The 17,786-nt window shown below is 43.8% G+C and overlaps 1 protein-coding gene across 2 annotated transcripts in view; it reads left to right on the forward strand.

Annotated features, from left to right (window-relative positions):
* Positions 1 to 16,687, forward strand: part of MCMBP (minichromosome maintenance complex binding protein) — a 124,162-nt gene extending 107,475 nt beyond the window's left edge. For both annotated transcript variants that reach the window (XM_069239231.1, XM_069239232.1), the window contains exons 13-16: positions 6,238 to 6,371; positions 7,113 to 7,277; positions 14,219 to 14,307; positions 16,230 to 16,687. In XM_069239231.1, coding sequence (XP_069095332.1) covers positions 6,238 to 6,371; positions 7,113 to 7,277; positions 14,219 to 14,307; positions 16,230 to 16,356 — 515 coding nt within the window. In that variant the 3' untranslated portion in view covers positions 16,357 to 16,687. The remainder of the gene's footprint in view (positions 1 to 6,237; positions 6,372 to 7,112; positions 7,278 to 14,218; positions 14,308 to 16,229) is intronic.
* Positions 16,688 to 17,786: the final 1,099 nt, after the last annotated feature.

Here is a 17,786-nt window from a genome sequence, read left to right on the forward strand (position 1 = left end):
TATTTAATCTGTGAATATTATCTAATTTTCAAAACAGTAGTGACCCCCCGAGTAGGTGAAGAACCTCTGTTATCGACAGATACTATTCCATCATCTCACTTTATTTAGAGGCAGTAGCAGCACAGGGCAAGGAATATTGTGGATGAAAGAAAAGGCAAGTGAACAGCCTCGTAGCACTGTCCAGGGAATTGTAAATTGCCCTTAAATATTAAAGTAAAGAGAAGGAAAGACATAAATGGGGCAATTGAAAGCCAACATGCTGGCATACCATCCCTGACAATGAAGTGCACTCATTCTCCAGCAGAATGTGCACATGTTGGAATAAATGTCATAATTTAAAAGGCAATAGAGACGATAGCAGATGTGAGTGACCCATGTCTCATAGATTTATGCTATCATTTATGGAAGCAGTGTGTAAATGAAACTCCCTCCAACCAGAAGCAGAAGACCGGCAGGTGACCGAAGACAGCTGACTAAAGCCTATGTATGTATGTATTTATATGTGTATGTCCTTACCTACCATGGTAATTTGTAAGATTGTCTAACAAAACACCGGTCTACTGGATTTAGCATAGTGTAACACCAATCCACTCATAAACATCAATTGCCTTCAACACATGCTTTCCACAACAAATAATGGGTAGTGTGGTTGAGGAGTTAGACATATCAGAGGGTGGTACTAAGCATGTAAGGCACACACTCATGCAGCAAGTGCGGCGCGCACTCAAAGACATCCAGCACTATTTAAAAAAAAAAATAACAAGTTCAAATAATCTTTGATAAAAATCACCAGTGTCAGATGAGTACTTTTTGAGTTATGAATTTTTAAAGTATTTAAAAGACATAAAGGTGTGGTTCTGGGCACTGACAGCTGTCAGTGGCCTCTGCTGGGTGCTAGCCTTTATTTCTGCACTGTCCTTGGAATGGTGTTCTGACCTCATGTCAAATAGCAAACTAGGGCCCCTGTCCCTGTTGGTCATTGTGGGGTTACTCCATTTGTGGGTGGCCTCTTTAGCTAAGCTAGGTGTTGCCCTGGCTAAGATAAGGTTAGAAGAGGTGGATACCTCTCATTCCAAAGAAAAGGAGAAAGCAAACCAAGAGCATTCTAACTGGGTTCTTAACACTGTTGAGGTAGGTCAGCTTCCCAAAGGAAATGACCTGGGCAGTAGGATGTGAGGTAGCGTAGGCCCTGCAACCATACGGCATGCTCACTCACTTTTCCTCACCTGACAGATTAGGAAGACTCTCCCAGGTTTAGCGGAGTCTCCTGGCCTGTCTGCCTGGGGATGGGGAGTGGGAGAGGGGGGCTTGTGTAGGGAGCTTGGTTCTGGATGCAGTACGCCCCTCCTGCTTTTTGCCTGTTTTGTAGATCCAACTTTTACTGAAGTCCACTGGGTTCCTGCTAACGAGGTCTCAAGTGCCAGTATTCCTCCCCTAGTGACTAGTGGCCGTCAGCCCTTCTATAAGTCCCTAGTAAAATGGTACCCCTGGTACCTAGGGCATGGGTACTGAAGAGGGACCCTCAGAGCTGCAGCACAACTTGTGGTACTCTTAAGGACCCGGCACCAACCTTATGCAGGCTGCAATTGCAGGCTGCGTGACAAGGTGCTCCCAAAATTTTAAAAAAACATGGCACACACTTTTGTGCTATGTCCCCTGCAACACTGCTTGTAATATCTGTAAGTCACTCCTACAGCAGACCTTCAATCTTAAGGCAGGGTGCATTATATTGCCAGTGAGGGCGAGGGCATATATGCATGAGCAATTATGCCTTTACTATGTCTTTGTCAATTCTTAGACATAGTGATTGTGAAGGGAAGCCATTTTAAATACATGTCCTGGACACTGGTCAATGAGTTCCCCAGCTACATGATGGCTTCTCTAAACCTAGGGATGTTTATTATCAAAAATCTTGTATTCTTAATCCCTCACTGATTCCAGTGAAGGATTTATTAATACATGCACCCACCTTAGAAGTCCCCCCTGAAAAACCTACCAACCGTGACCGGTTCTGGCCAACCTGCCACCAACAGATAAGAATCTGACCTCCCAGGGTGAGAGCCTCTGCTCCTGAGGGGCCAGAAACAAAAGCCTGTCCGGGCTAGGGTATTGCATGCCCCTCCTCACAGGATGGCCTGCATTCCAGGGCAGGAGCTTCAAAGAACTCCACTGCCTTTGGCATGCAGATTTGATTTTTTGATTTTCCTCCAAGGAAGATGCCAACCCCCCTTCCTCTCCGGCCCCTTCTGGTGGGAAAATGAGCTATGAAGGAGGCGTGTCACAATTCCAGACTGGGAACCCCCTAGGGTGACCAGCCTGAAGTGGACATTAATTAGGAAATTCCACCATCTTTAGTTTAGTGGAAATTAGGATCGCTGGACAAGGTGACGCCCACTCCCCACAGGAAGTGGTCATCTAGGGGTTATGGTGACCCGAAGGGTGAGTAGCCCATTGGCTACAACCCTTCACTCCCCTTAGTACTCCCTAAATTGAATATTTGTGGGACACCCCTGATACCAGATGCTCTGATCTGTGTGGGCACAAAAGGAGTCTACAAGAAGCCTGCTGCACCCGACCCTCGGGAAGCAACTGATCTGTCCTGCTGCTGCAGCCTCCAAGAAACTGGGAGAGCTGCCAGTGCTTCGCAAATCCTCAATAAGAACTCCCTTGGAGTAGAGAAGCTGCTCCCCTGCATCCGTAGGCACCCAAGAAAGAAATGTGTGGAATGTAACCGCCAAAAACCTGACGTCACACTTGACTGTACGGAGCCGCATAGCCCAAGCTGAAGTGGGCTAATGGTGTCAGTGTGGTCCCCAGGCACCCTCCAAATATCATACAGGGCAGTCCGCGTGGGGCTGGGCTCTACCAGTCAATGTCTTATCACTGGCATTATGTGGGGCATGAATGCACTCCCGGTGGAGGTGTGATTGTTTTAAAAAGCTGCGGTTTGGGTTTCCAGAAGAGCTATATCTGCCAGCGTGGCAGTAATTCTAGTTGTTTTTTCTGAGCTGCGCCCTACTGGGACTATTTTCTGCCATTCAAAATACTACTTTTCAACTATTCCTAAAAAATACTTGGGGAATTTATAACTTCCCCAAAATTTCCAGGAGTGGAGTTGGAATACAAAATAAGCCCCCTGGAATATTTGGGGAAAGTTGCTCTTTCCCCAAATATTCTAGGGCTAAAATTGGATTTGTAATTTTGACCTTGCAGTGTCCGTCATGCCCACTGCTGCCCTGAGAGTGAAAATGGCCAAGGTTGCTCCGGCTCGTGGGGACCAGATTGGAAATCAGGTCCTTAGAGTGCTGACTGCACAAATTCCCCTTAAATCAGGATTGTTCAAGCGGTAAGTAGTTCTTGTGTTTGTAGCAAGTCTTGCCTCTAGCCTTTGACTTGTGTGAGGACAGGAACTCTGAGTGGGAGCATTGCCATTTGGAGCAGGTTCGCTGCTGGATGATAACTTACCCTATTTTTTCACCCCCACTCTAAGTGGCACTTTGGGTGCATCAGGGAGCCTTTATCACAAGACTTGGGAGTTGTGTCTAGACCCTAGGCACCACAAGTAGAAATGTTGTGGATTTGTAACAGACCTCTGCTTCCTGCAGCCTTGGCACGGTTTGAAGTGTGTGGTCTTTGACATTTTCATTTTCATTTTCCTTAACACAAATTTATTGGAGTTGATAAACACAGATGAAGAGTTGGGTGCAGGGCTCTGGATGTGCAGTATTGAGCATGGAATGGAAGGAACTGATGTTCGTACGCAGGGTTGGTGCACGCCAGGTGGAAATTCAGAAGGTGAATCTGCATCCAAAATATCTTGCAAATTAACTGGCTGCAGCTTACCAAATACAGACACACGGATGAAGGAGAAGCGTTTTAATGATAGTTTGCTTAAATCGTTTCACCTTTATTTTCTGAGTTAAATAATTGTATTCCCCCTCACAACGTAAAGCAGATAAATAACATTTATGAATATGAGACATAGGACAGTACACAATTCCCAGTTTCAACCAATGAAGAAATTGAAATCCACTGTATTCTAGAATCGAATAGTAAGCGACATGACGCCCTGAAAAACTGAAACATTACTTTTAGAGTGAAATAACAATACTCAATGTAAGACAAAAAAAAAATCCCAAAACTTTATCACCGGTTATACAAAGGTACTGCCCTGCCACCATTGCCAGACAGCTACCCTAGTTCCATGTCACCCTGTAACATCTGTAAGCCATTAATTCCCAGAGGTTCATGGTTAAGTTCACTTGTGGCAACAAGAAATTCTTTCCAATGAAAACCACCCTCTGCCTTGCTGGGAAACCAAATGACACCATAATGGCCTTCACCCCAAAGCTGTTTTTTTTTTTTTTTACATCCCTGAAGACACCTTTCCCAATCAGTGTTGCATGATACAGCTCAGAGAGATGTTAGCCATCATGATCCATCATCGCTTTATTACTTGTATTTGCAGCTCAAATCACACTCTCCACTTAGCGCTTTGAAGGATGGTAATCAGTGCTTCCTTGGTCAGTGTTTCAGCAAAATTTCTAGGGGCAGCTCCCCACAACTAGCTGTAGTGACTGATTCCATCTCCGTGCCCAGCACCATTCCAGGTGCTGTACTCTGTTCCGCTATTAGTGACTCAGTTTGAACCACAATACCACCAATAGTTCCCCCTCCCTAAAAGATCATCCAGGTGCTCAGTTTTATCATCTGATAACATGTCAGCAGGCTCACTGCAGCCATGTCAAGGCCTGGAACCCGGGGAGATCCTGCAGCCAATCACTTGTCTGTTCATTGGTGTGCCTTTAAAAAAGAAAATCTGATTAATGGTTGAAGACCACATCCCCTTCCACCAAAGTGGTTCCTCCCATTTTCTCCCGACTACATCTTTGTGATTTCCTATCAGTTTGGAGTAGTGCTTCTTAGTACCCAGATACCTGTTCGCATCACAGTCTTTTGTAGTCCAGGACTCCTTTTCCAGCAGTGGCATCTCTGCAACTTGTGCCCCCTCAAGGATTTGGGGCTACAGCCTGTCACCTTACCTCTCCTACTGTAGCAGGTCTTTGGTGATGGACTCTGGTTTTACAGGATTTTTAAAAATATTTTTGTTATCAGAATTTTGTTATTTTATATTTGATAGCATAAAGCTGAATCCTTCCTTGTATAAACATTCTGAGCAAAATGTCCCACAGCCATGCCCGTTTACAATTGATATGATGATTGACTTTTTTATTATCAATACATCCTCCAGGATCTGGGACTCTCCGTGCTCTACTCACATGGTGCCCCCAGTGGCTGTAGCCTGTTCCAGGGAGATTGTTCTTGATCAATATTTATTTCTCAACACCAATAATGTGGAACATGCATTATTTGCCCAGTTACTAAAGGCTTTTACTAAAGTCTTTGCACTGACTTGCTTCCAACATATGCAGGAGCAACAGAGAAAAACATGTATTTTCTTGCAAATGAATTTAATATGTGGTCTGCTGATTTTGTATTTGATCTCCCAAGATTAGGAATAACCACATGTCATCTAAGGTGTCTAGTGTGCATCGGCTTTAAACCTTAATACTAAACATTAAGCTAGACATTCCAAACAATAGAAGTATTCAGAGTCTGGCATTTGGAAGTCTGTGGAAGTTTGTTTGCCTTGCTCTACAGTTCACTGGTTTTGACACCCCTCTTTTGTCTTGCCATTTAGTCTCCGCTAATACATGTTTTTCTCTGCGGTCTGTTATATGTGCTATCCTAATGCTTGAGAGATTTCAGATATTGCATTTGTCTGATCTGATTGGTGGCCTTTCCCGTGCTCTCCTCTGCAAATCGACCTACCCAGCCTGTGCCCCACCCTTAGTCACATCACTTTGCCAAATAGATGGTCAAAAATGCAAATATGGGGCTCTTGGCTATTCACCGACTGAAAGGCATCTTCTGGTACACTTTATTAAAATATTGAAAGAGGTGTCGGTGCCATGGTCAGTGATGGAAGCTATGGATATCAAAATACTGCATATTCTATGGTAGACTGTTTTTTAATGTAAACAGTGGGGAGCCTGTCGTTAGTAGAGGGTGTTTGGAGCTGCCTTTGTCAGTGACCTTATGTGGAGGATTGAAGCTGTAAGAGTTTGTCTGAAAAGCTGACAAAAGGCGCAAGGAGATCTTTACTACTTTTTTTTTTGCCCTTTTAGGTTGAAATTGTCCTGGTGACCGACACTAATGCTCCTGTTCTTTCTTTAGGGGTGCACAACATAACAGCACTTGGAAACCTCATCACGTGGCAAAAGGTGGACTATGACTTCAGCTTTCACCGGATGGAATTCCGGAGTAATGTGAATGTGCTGATCACGTCTGAGAGCAAATCTCTTCTGCCGGTATGCCAGGGTTATCTCAAGCTGTGCAGGCAAAAATGACAACATTGTTGGCAGTATTTAAGATCCAACTTCAAAGTGTCAGGAACGTGCAAATTGTAACACTTTTTCAGGCACATTTCTACAAGTAAGAGAGAACCTGACTTTTAAGGTTTGGAAGAATGATCATGGAAATTTGTGTGATGTTCTTGACTAATCTTGAATGACCTCCTGGTGCTCCCAGAGCAGCATTGGGAATTAATGAACTCTTCCTGGAACTAGGGGCAAAGGAAGGGATTAAAATGTACATATGCAGCTAATGAAAACATAAGGAGAAGGAAAGGCATTGCTAATGTAACGTTGTTGAGAATTTGTGTAGCCCACAGCTGTCACTAACAATCTTCAAGGCAATTATGTGTCTATAAAATCTTGTTAAGAGATTATTTTGCTAAAACTGTAAATAACTAATCAAGGAACTCACTACTTGTATGGCAAGAACAGCTTTATGGGGCTCAAGTGGAAGTCTGGTGACAACAGTAGAGAAAGTACCATGCAGATCCTTCCTCAAGGGTGGTTCATTCCTACAGCTGGCTGCAGTCATCCAACCAAACGTTACCAGCCCAATGAGTGGAAAGCGTGATCAATCTTCCCTTATGTGCCACTGAAGTGATTGTATCCTGCTTGGTAGGGTGCATGGTTACGAACACTGGTCATTAAAGATTAATGTATATTTTAATATTAATGAGCATTTTTCCCTTTTCAAAGTCTGATTGCCAGGTACATCTCCAGCCGCAGATTATCCCACCCAACATGGAAGAGTACATGGTCAGTCTTCTAGCAGCTGTACTGCCGTCCACGCTGAATAAGTTCCGCATGTATGTCAGCTTATTGAGGTTGATGGATTACAGCATATCAGATGAGGTGACTAAGGTGGGTGAGGCTTAAAAAAGGCCTATGGATTCGTCCACACTGTCTGTTTAAAGCAGCAACATGTGAAATGTATGAGTCCTAAACTTTATCAAAGTTTCAATACAGGGCTGGTCTGAAACAAGGGCACACTGTACTGTAGACTTACATGCTCCCTTGTTTGGCTAGTTCATTGATGTATAGGTCAGAAACAGTGGTAGAATTAGGTTGTACCAGGACACAAGTCTTTTTTTTTGTTTGTTTTTATACAGTTTGATTCAAGACTCCTCCTCACGGCACTCTGTAATTTAGTCTTCGATGGCATATGTGGCTGTAGATACACATACTCTGCATACTTCTGCCATCTAGTGTTGGGTCCGGATGTGTACAAGCTTTTTCTCGTCTAAGAAGTCGTGAGAGTCATGAGGTAAAATGACCCCTCCTCTTGGTGGTACTGCGTATGGCCATCGACTCCATTGTCAAATTGTTTTCTTTCCGCCATCGGGTTTGGACGTGTTCGTCAGTTCGAGACAGTTTCTGGCTCCCTTTGGAACAGCTTACAATCCCATACTCGTCAGTATTGTTTTAGTTCACGTCCCATTCACAAGCAAATCTCCCTTTGTCAGGTTGATGACTTTCATTCCTGACCTTTGGGCCTTGCTGAGTCGGACCTCCATTATTTCATAGCTCAGTACGCATAAGAAATGTGCTACTGATGGAACGGACACCTTTTCAGTTTAGTCCCAGGTGTCACGCCTAATATCTCCATGCAGACCTCCACTCCGTTTGCAACCTCTGCTTATACCCTGATCACAACGGAGAAAATTGTGAGGCCTGTTGATCGCTTCGATTGAAGAAAACGCTGCAGGATCGTTGGGTGTTTCAGAAAGAAATGCAGTGAAAAGAAGTAGAAGAGACACCGGACATCTTCAGTCTCCAAGACATCGAGCCAGAGGAAGAGTTCCATGAAGCTTCTTCGGCAGAAGAAGAGGCCTTATCGATTTCTGAATCGGACTCTGAGAATGAAACCAGCTTGTAGACACAAGAAGTTCCATCACAGCACGCAGTGAGTACAAAGGCCCATATTACACCTGCCAAAAAACATTAGTCTTCGCCTGAACAAGAACAGTCAGGCCATGGTCTGCACCAAAAAATTACCAAGGATGCCCTGCCTTCCGGCTCTGCACCAAAGGCCAAGCCTAAAGACTCCACCCATAAACTGGCTCCGACGGTTTCGGCATCAACCCAGCCAGAGCGGTCTTTGGTTCCGACAACATAGGCATCGGAACTCAAGCCCTCTTTGGCATCGAAAGTTTTTAATCTTGGTCGAGAATAACTGTTTCGGCACCAGAGCCTATCTTACAAACTATGGCAGAGAAGCTCGATCCAAAACAAGACAATCCATTTTCAACCAAATACTGGTCGGATCCTTGACAAACCATCTCATTCGAAACGTCAGACTTCATTTGAGGAGACTATTCATGTACAGACACCTCCTCACAAGATACAGAGAAAGGACCTGGTCACCAGTCCAATACCTCCACCTTTACCACCCTCTCCTCCACCTAGTTCACCACCACATTCACACTGAGGCTAAAGATCTAATCGGGAGATCTCTACAATCATATATAGAAGATCGGGGGATCATGACGCCCAGCAGACACCATTAGACCCTTGGCCATCTCCACCAGATGACATCACATCTTTCAATGAATTGGTAACTAGGGTGGCTGCATTTCATCAGGTCCCAGTACACAAGGACCCTATAGAGGATGCTTTCTTATTTAAACCCCTTTCCTCCACCACTAGGGCATCTCAATATCTGTTCAGGTTAAAGGGTATGACACGTCATGTGGTTGAAATTTTTAAAGGTCCTGTCCGTGCATGAATAACCATGCCTAGAGTTGATTTAAAAAAAAATTACAAGGCTGCGCCTTCAGATCCTGCTTATATTAGAGGACAAATTTCTCCAGACTTCCTGGTAGTTTTCAATGCTCGTAAACAATCGAATTCCCAAACTTCTGGGGCTGTACTTCCTCCAGACAGAGTCCCAACTTATTGATGCATCTGGCAAAAGGTGAGGGTTCAAACACCAACCACTGGAGAAATGCCAACACCCAAGGACTGTTGACAAGATACCATAGAGCACACTGGGATGAGATAGAAGATCTTATTCAACATCTCCCTGAAGAGTTTAAGAAGAAAGGACACCACCTTGTACAAGAGGGCAAGTTAATATCTAATAATTCTATTAGATGTGCTCTTGATGTTACAGATACAGCTGCATGGGGTATAAACACTAGTGCCTTACCATGACAGCATGCCTGGTTGTGTATATCAGGTTTTAAACATGATGTTCAACAAACACTTTGTATTCCCCTTCGGATCAGGAACACCTTTGTTAGCAACATCAGCATCCTTTTTTAATTTTTTCTAAATCTATGGGAGCCCTTCAAACTCCTGGTAATCGAGGTTCCTTTCGCAAACCTGCCTTCAAACAAAACAATAAGCAGACAACATCAGACTCCTCTACCTCTTTCAGGCAACAACACCCTGCATCCCCTTCTAGAGGGTTTTAGAGAGGCTCATAAGGGGAAACAACTCCGAGGAAGAGGTGTCTCCATACGTACCTCTGGTTGTATGATGGAACGACGAATGCCGGAACACCCCATGCCTTAACAAGGCAGTCTGAACCACAACCGCGTTGTTTCCCCTCATGCCTTTGCCACACATACCTTTACAACGAATTTTGTTGTAAAAGCATGCCTAGTAAAGGCATGTGTGGAAATGGCATGTGAAACCGCATGCGTGGTTCTATCACACAAAAACTCACCACCCGCCCAGAGGCCCAAAACTGCCCCCACCTCTGATACCTAAACTAGCCCGACCGACCCACCCTAAAAAAACCTATCCTAGCCCCCACCCCGTTCCTTAGAAACTAAAGTACCCCGACCCTCCATTTCCACCCCCTAACTCTGAACCCTAAAAAAAAAAGGAAAAAAAAAAACCCTACCCTGACCCCCATCCCCGTCCCATAAAACAAAACTACTCTGACCCCCCCACCTCCCACCCCTAAAAAGTAAACTACCCGGAATGGCCCCAACCCACCCTGAGCCCCAAAACCTTCTCCCCTAAGTAAATTACCCTGACCCTCCCCCCCCCCCCCCACCCCCCCATCCAAAGCCCTAAAAAGAAAACTATCCAGACACCCCCTACCTGCCCTCACAAACTAAATTACCCCGAACAAGCTCTAAATCTGCCCCACAGCTAAAAACTATCCACCAACCCCACTTAACTCACTGCGTCCTCTCCCGATCCTTCAAACTCCCTCCACTCCTCCAAAAAAAAAAAACAGACCCCGCCCTAATCCCTTAAAAAAAACACAAATCCCCCACACCTGCCCCTTTAAAAAACAAAATAGAAATACCCCAACCCACCATAATGTCTGCGCCAGCCCCACTTAACTTAACTCACTGCATCCTCTCCCGAAAACCACATGGCTTTTTCTGTGCCTTAGCAACGCATATGCGTAGCTCAGCGCATGCGTGGTTAAGGCACAGAAAAAAGCCATGCGTTGTTCAGGCAAGAGTGGTTACTCTCTCATTCCCCCCCCCCCGATCACACAACACCTGTTGGGGGACACCTACAACAATTTTTTCCCAACTGGCAAAACATAACAGAACAGTGGGTGTGGGATATTATCTAACATGGTTATTGCCTGGAGCTCATCAACACACCTCCAAACATACCACCCAGAAAGAACAAACTCTCTGTAGAACATTTACAACTGTTAAATCAAGAAGTAATAGCTCTCCTTCAGAAAGTAGCAATAGATGTAGTTCCTATTCATCAACAAGGAACAAGGGTATATTCCCTATACTTTTATTCCCAAAAAGGATGGCTCCCTTTACCTAATTCTAGCTCTCAGACCAATAATACATTACATTCTGTCAGAACACTTTCATATGGTCACTCTCCAAGATTTAATACCACTGTTACAATAAGGAGACTTCTTGTCTACTTCAGATCTAAAGGATGTTTATTTTCACATCCCAATACATCAATTACACAGGAAATATCTCAGATTCGTCATACAAGGCAGGCATTACCAGTTCAAGGGTACTGCCTTTCGGAGTTACAACTGCACCTCATGTTTTCACAAAATGCCTTGCAGTAGTCTCAGTACGTCTATGCTGACAAAGTATTCATGTCTTCCCTTATCTGGACAAGTGGCTTATCAAGTCCAGTTTACTCCAGCAATGTATTTACCATACACAAACAACCATTCATATCCTTCACCACTTAGGGTTTACCACCAACATACAAAAATCTCACCTCCGACCATCTCTGATACAGCCCTCTAGGAGCTGTTCTAAACATTGTTAGGGTTATCCTGCCCCAATGCTCTCAGGATTCATAATATAACTCTCTTGACACATATACTCCCCAACCAGGAGATTCCGGTACAAACAGTTCAGAGAATTCTAGGCATGATTGCATATTGTATTCCAATAGTTCCATATGCACGACTACACATGCGTCCGCTGCAGGAGTGTGCAGTGACTCACTGGTCTCAAGCACAGGGTCAGTTACACAAGCTAGTGTTGGTAGACAGCTGCACGCACTCTTCTCTGCAATGGTGAAACGCTCGGATGTTTCTAGACTCTGTTCCCCAGATCACTCTCCCAGCCGACGCATCCCCTCACAGGTTGGGGTGCCCATCTACACAATCTCTCAATATAAGGTCTGTGTGACACCAAACATCAAGCTCTACACATCAATTACTTGGAGCTTCGAGCCATTCATCTAGCACTCAAAGCTTTTCTGATTCACCTGCAAGGCAAGATGTGTTAGTCTGGACGGACAGTAAAACAGCCATGTTTTATTTGCAGAAATAGGGGGAACACACTCTCTACAGTGGTCTTGTCTAGCTCAGACAATTTGGCAATTGGACACCACATTCAATTGCTAGTCGAACACCTCCTGGGGACAGACAGCAACTTTGCCAATCTACTCAGCATGATGCAGCACAAGTCCACAAATGGGAACTCCTCCCTCAAGGTCTACAAACATACTTCCATCTGTGGGGATTTCCACAAATAGATCTGTTCGCAACAGCAAACAACTCAAAATGCCCAAACTTAGTCTCCAGGCTATCACACCCTGGATCCAAGGGCAATGCTTTGTGGATTAGTTGGTCAGGGATATTAGCCTACGCTTTTCCACCTCTCCTTCCCTTTGTGGCGAGGAAGCTCAGGCAGACCTCACACTAATTTTGGTGGCTCCCACATGGACACAACAACCATGTTTCAAAACACTGCTCGAACTTTCAGTAGTTCCACATGATAAGCTTCCCCTACTCCTGGACCTTCTCACGCAGACCCATGGAGAAATCAGCACCCAAATCCCAAAGAACTCAACCTTACGACTTGGCTCCTGAGGTCATAGGGTTTGAATACTTCCAATTGCTTCCAGAAGTGATGACCTTTCTTAAGGAAGCATGCAAACCCACAACCAGAGCATGCTATGCCACTAAATGGAAAAGGTTTGTTGTTTAATGTCAAAACAAACAAATTGATCCGTTTAATTTAACTATCCAAAATATTGTTTATTTGCTACATTTATAAACTTGTGGGTTAGCACACAGTTCAATACGACTGCACCTTCCAGCAGTAGCAGCATGTCTACAAAACAGACAGCATTTAACATTGTTCAAAATTCCTGTTACTAAAGCACTTATGGAAGGTCTTAAGAGTAATTCTACCTAGGGTACCTCCAGCACCAATATGGAATTTTAACATTGTACTTACCAGATTTAGGTAAGGGTTCAAATGGCGGTCCCATAACTGTCCACTTCAGTTTCTGTCTTGGAAGGTAGCTTTTTTGGTAGCAATCACTTCACTAAGACGTGTGAGTGAGCTTCAGGCATTAACCTTAGAAGAACTTTTCTTCCAAATACAAAAGGATAGGGTAGTCCTTTGTACCAACTCAAAACTTTTTCCAAAGGTTGTTTCTACTTTTCACCTTAACCAATCGGTTGAGTAACCAGTTTTCTTTCCTCAATTTGATTCAGTTGCAGAAACAGCTCTACATTCCTTGGATGCATAATGTACTCTATTTATAGGACTAAACACTTTTGTAAAATTAAACAACACTTTGCTTTCTCATCTTCACATACAGGAAAGGCTATATCGAAAGCAGGTATATCAAGATGGATAATTAAATGTATCCAAACATGCTATGTTAAAGCTAAAAGAGTTCCACCCGTACCTCCTAGAGATCCCTCACCACATAAAATAGGTGCATCTGTGGCATTTTTGGGTGGCATGCCAATAGTTGACATCTGCAAAGCAGCCACATGGTCAAATCCACACACATTTACTAGACATTGTGTGGATGTTTTGGTACGACAACAAGCAAATGTTGGACAAGCTGTGCTCTGTACTCTTTTTCAGACCACTGCAATGCCTACAGGTTAGCCACAGTTTTAGGAAGTGGGCACTGCTTTCCAGTCTGTGCATAACGTGTATCTACAGCCACACCTGCCATCAAACGGATTGTTACTTACTGTGTTTGTGGCATGTACTGATGTAGATTCATATGTGCCCACCCACCTCACCATACACCTGTGGCCGTTGCAGGATTTTATTACTCTTCATATGCATAGACATCTTTCTAACACTACATTTATACTCCATTCTCACCCGACTGCGGGAAAACAATCGAACAATGGAGTCGATGCCCATGTGCAGTTTCACCAAAAGGTGGAGTCACTTAACCTCGTGACTCTCACAACTTCGAAGAAAAACAACTTGTACACATCGGGACCCAACTCTCTATGGCAGAAGTATGCAGCATATGTAAATCTACAGCACTTATTGCCACAAACAGATGCTTACACTGTTAGTAACATAATCCTTCCTTTCTATCCGGGATCATTAATTACACTGTTGGTCTTGTTACAGGCTGTAGAGGATGATTTTGTAGAAATGCGAAAGTACGACCCCCAGAGTATCACAGCTGATGACCTCCACAGAATGCTGGTTGTTGCCAGGTGAGTTAAGAAGTCTTTGCATGTCACATAGATGTGTCTTGAGTTCCATGGATGGGTGATCGGATGTACTCTTGAGTGCGATCCGATGTTTCCCAAAATTCACATAGACCTGGAGCAGCCACTGAGGTATAAGCTTTGAACACTACAAGTCTGGTGTGGTCTGCCACTTTGAACAATGCAGATGACAGTCTGGTGAGGTCTAGCCCCTACATATTACTGGTTCATGGTAATGTGAGATCTGTATCTGCAAAATGGTGGAGCTTAAGGTCCTGGGACAGTAGTCATTTGAATAAAAAAACTCATTTAACTTTAGTGGGAATTGAGTCTTAGTCTCTAGCACTGCACTCTGGACTTCAAGTGACAGAAGTGAGACTGTGTTGGCTATATGATTTTAAATTGGTCTTTGTAAGAGCAACACCAAGTCACAAACTGGTACAGTAGCTCCAATTGTAAAAAGGTTGAGAGTTTCCGTATTTAGGCGTACGACAGAGTTCAATTAGGGTTGTCACCAAACTACGGTCGGGATACATAGGAAAACATTCTTATGGAAGAGGAAGCCTCACACAAAGTTTGTGTTATGCTTCATCATCTTCAACCCCTCTTCAACCTGGTAGGACACTGCCACCAGAGTGCCCTCAACCTCCTGATGGACTCAGACGAAGAAGGGAGTTCATAGATAAAAAATAAAAAAATCTATTAGACAATGGCGGGATCCAGATAAACTAAAAATACCTTGCCTTTCCCTGGTATATCACCTTTAGTAATTGGGATCTCGGGTATGTCTGAAAACAAACACAAGATTGTATTTTGAGGACAGTGGCACAAACCATCTCTCTAAGCCAATATGTTTCTGCCCTAATGTTTAGCCTAAGCAGGCCTGGGGCACATAAATTTAGGGATCCTTAGGCTCAAGAACTCCCTCCTTCGTCAGAGTCCATCAGGAGGTTGAATCCGTCCTGGTGGCAATGTCCTACCAGGGTGGGGAGAAGTTGCCAATAACGAAGCATTAAACAAACTCTGTGTTATGCTTCCTCTTCCATAAGAATGGTCTTCCCACGTATCCCAAGAGTAGTTCTATGGCGTCCCTAATTGGACTCTATTTATTTTGGAGTACAAGTCAAACATTCAACTTTTTTACAATTTGAGCTACGGTAGCCGTTCGTGATTTAGGGCCTGATTACAACTTTGGAGGAGGTGTTAATCTGTCCCAAAAGTGACGGATTTACCACCAGCCGTATTACGAGTCCATTATATCCTATGGAACTCGTAATACGGCTGGTGGTATATCCGTCACATTTGGGACGGATTAACACCTCCTCCAAAGTTGTAATCAGGCCCTTAGTGTTTAACTAGGGTGGATGTATGGTGCTCTGACATCCCCCTCTCCACTCGTATGCTAAAACTTTCTGTGAGTAAGCCATCCATGCATTAAGGCTAAAATGAGGGGTTCTAACTTTTTATTCTTGAATAATATGCATATATTAACCTTTAACAATTGTACACTAGGTGCAAGTTTGATGGATTTACAGTTTATAAAGCCAGCCTCTTAGAGAAACCAATCAATTGAAGTCTGCAATATCAATGGGTAGTTTAATCACACGTGGGCATTTAGGCTACTTAACTGGCCCTAACTGCAAAAGATCACTTGCTAGTGACTGCTGGATTTGCATAAAATATCCAAAGAAAATGTGTCCTTTGAAACTCTTCTGCAGTGACTTGTAGGATGATGGGGTTGTGTAGACATGACCTGAGACAGTAACACTGGTATGGGTCTGTTTCTGCCATGGACTGAAAGTGCAAGGTATTTGTAAAGGTCTGTACAAGGAGACCTACAAAAGGATACAGCTATCTTTGGAGAAGTCCTCATAGGGCACTGTAGTGAGGATTGGGTTCATCATTGGACTGCTGTTATTTTTGCCTAGGCTGCTGTCCCTGAGCGCAGGTCAGACCACGCTGTCGCGAGAGAGGTGGCTGAGGGCCAAGCAGATGGAGATGCTACGGAAAAGCCGGCTGGACCAGCAGAGAATTGTCAACGGGAATGAGCCATGAGGAAGAAGCGGCGTTTGTCGCATCATTCTCTCCCTAAGCCTGTGCTGCATGGGCATCTTAAAGACTTTGAGAAAGCGCAAGATTCATATCGCCTGGTTTTCTAGAGCCCTTTATACCAAAATATCTTTTTTTACAGAGGCTTTCTCGGGAAACCCCTTTGGTTTCGAAAGGTAACTTCATCAAATTTCCAACCTTTCAAAAACTGACACGTACGAGGTTGGGACGCTGAACTCTAAAAACCTGATGATTTTATGAAACTTCTCGGTGCTTTTTTGTATTTTTTTCTTGCGAAATGTCTTGATTTGATATTAAAAGTTTAATACTGTGTGCATTTTCCTTTACTGAAGCCTGTAATATTCCATACGGTCCTAAGAAATGAAACTTAATTGTTCAGAGTAGGAAGTAACATCCTAGCGATGAGTGCGCCTTTCTGCTTCAGAACAACTGCAGCACATTAGCGTGGGAGGCGGGTGCGCCACGAAGCGGCTACAGCAGCATTGATGACATACCACATAGTCCTTTGTCCCACCGTCTTTCCTTCTGGCCCCTTACTCTTAGCATAACCTCCCGGCACAACATGGGACTGGAACATAATGTAGGTCCGCCCTTGGAAGAAAGTTAGGCATGTGTTATTGTTTGTACAGACACACCCACGTCCAATATTATGGCCACAAAGTGCTATTTATTTTACAAGGGGTGCTTGCATTCAATTCTGTGGCTTTAGTTCAGACCGGAGATTGTTGTCCTGTAATGTGCTTTGGGTATTTTTTCTGGTCTGTCTCTAAGACTGTACTGTCCCATCTGAAACTTGGATTCATATGAATAGTTTCTGGTCGTGTCGCATGGTTTGGTGGAGGGGCCTCATTGGGTGAGTTGTGAGCATTATGAGTTTGTCAGAGTTGCAAACAAAGGGCTATAATGCTTGCTAATGCATCTTCGTTTCGTCAATTGTCCTTTGTTTGGAAATGGAGATTCTGATTGTTGTGTTATATGATGTGCAATTATAACATAAATAAGGGGGGTTCCTACTTCGAAAATAAACGGGTTGCGGGAAAAGGGTAATACAGGCACAACAAATGTAGAATAACCCACCAGATGCGCCTCTGTGTACATTTATTTCTTCGCATCCATTACATCAAAACTGATTTTATATAAATTAATTTTGCTGTGGCACTTTATAAAAATACATATTTATTGTGAATCATCCTCTTTTTCTCGCATCCGTTACACTACTCACATCAACACCTTTGTACATGCCTTTCACACTCATTAAACCGGATACATTCATTCATACAAACGCGTCTTCTTTTTCAATATACATTACTCCAAAAAAATCCAGCAACAAAGTGCAGAATTCAAAATCCCCTCTCTTTCTCTTAGGGTGCACCCTCCTTCACTATTTTCATTCGGCTCATGTAGGGCGTCTGTCA

The sequence above is a fragment of the Pleurodeles waltl genome, chromosome 6 (genome assembly GCF_031143425.1).
Source record: "Pleurodeles waltl isolate 20211129_DDA chromosome 6, aPleWal1.hap1.20221129, whole genome shotgun sequence".
NCBI classification, from domain to species: Eukaryota; Metazoa; Chordata; class Amphibia; order Caudata; family Salamandridae; genus Pleurodeles; species Pleurodeles waltl.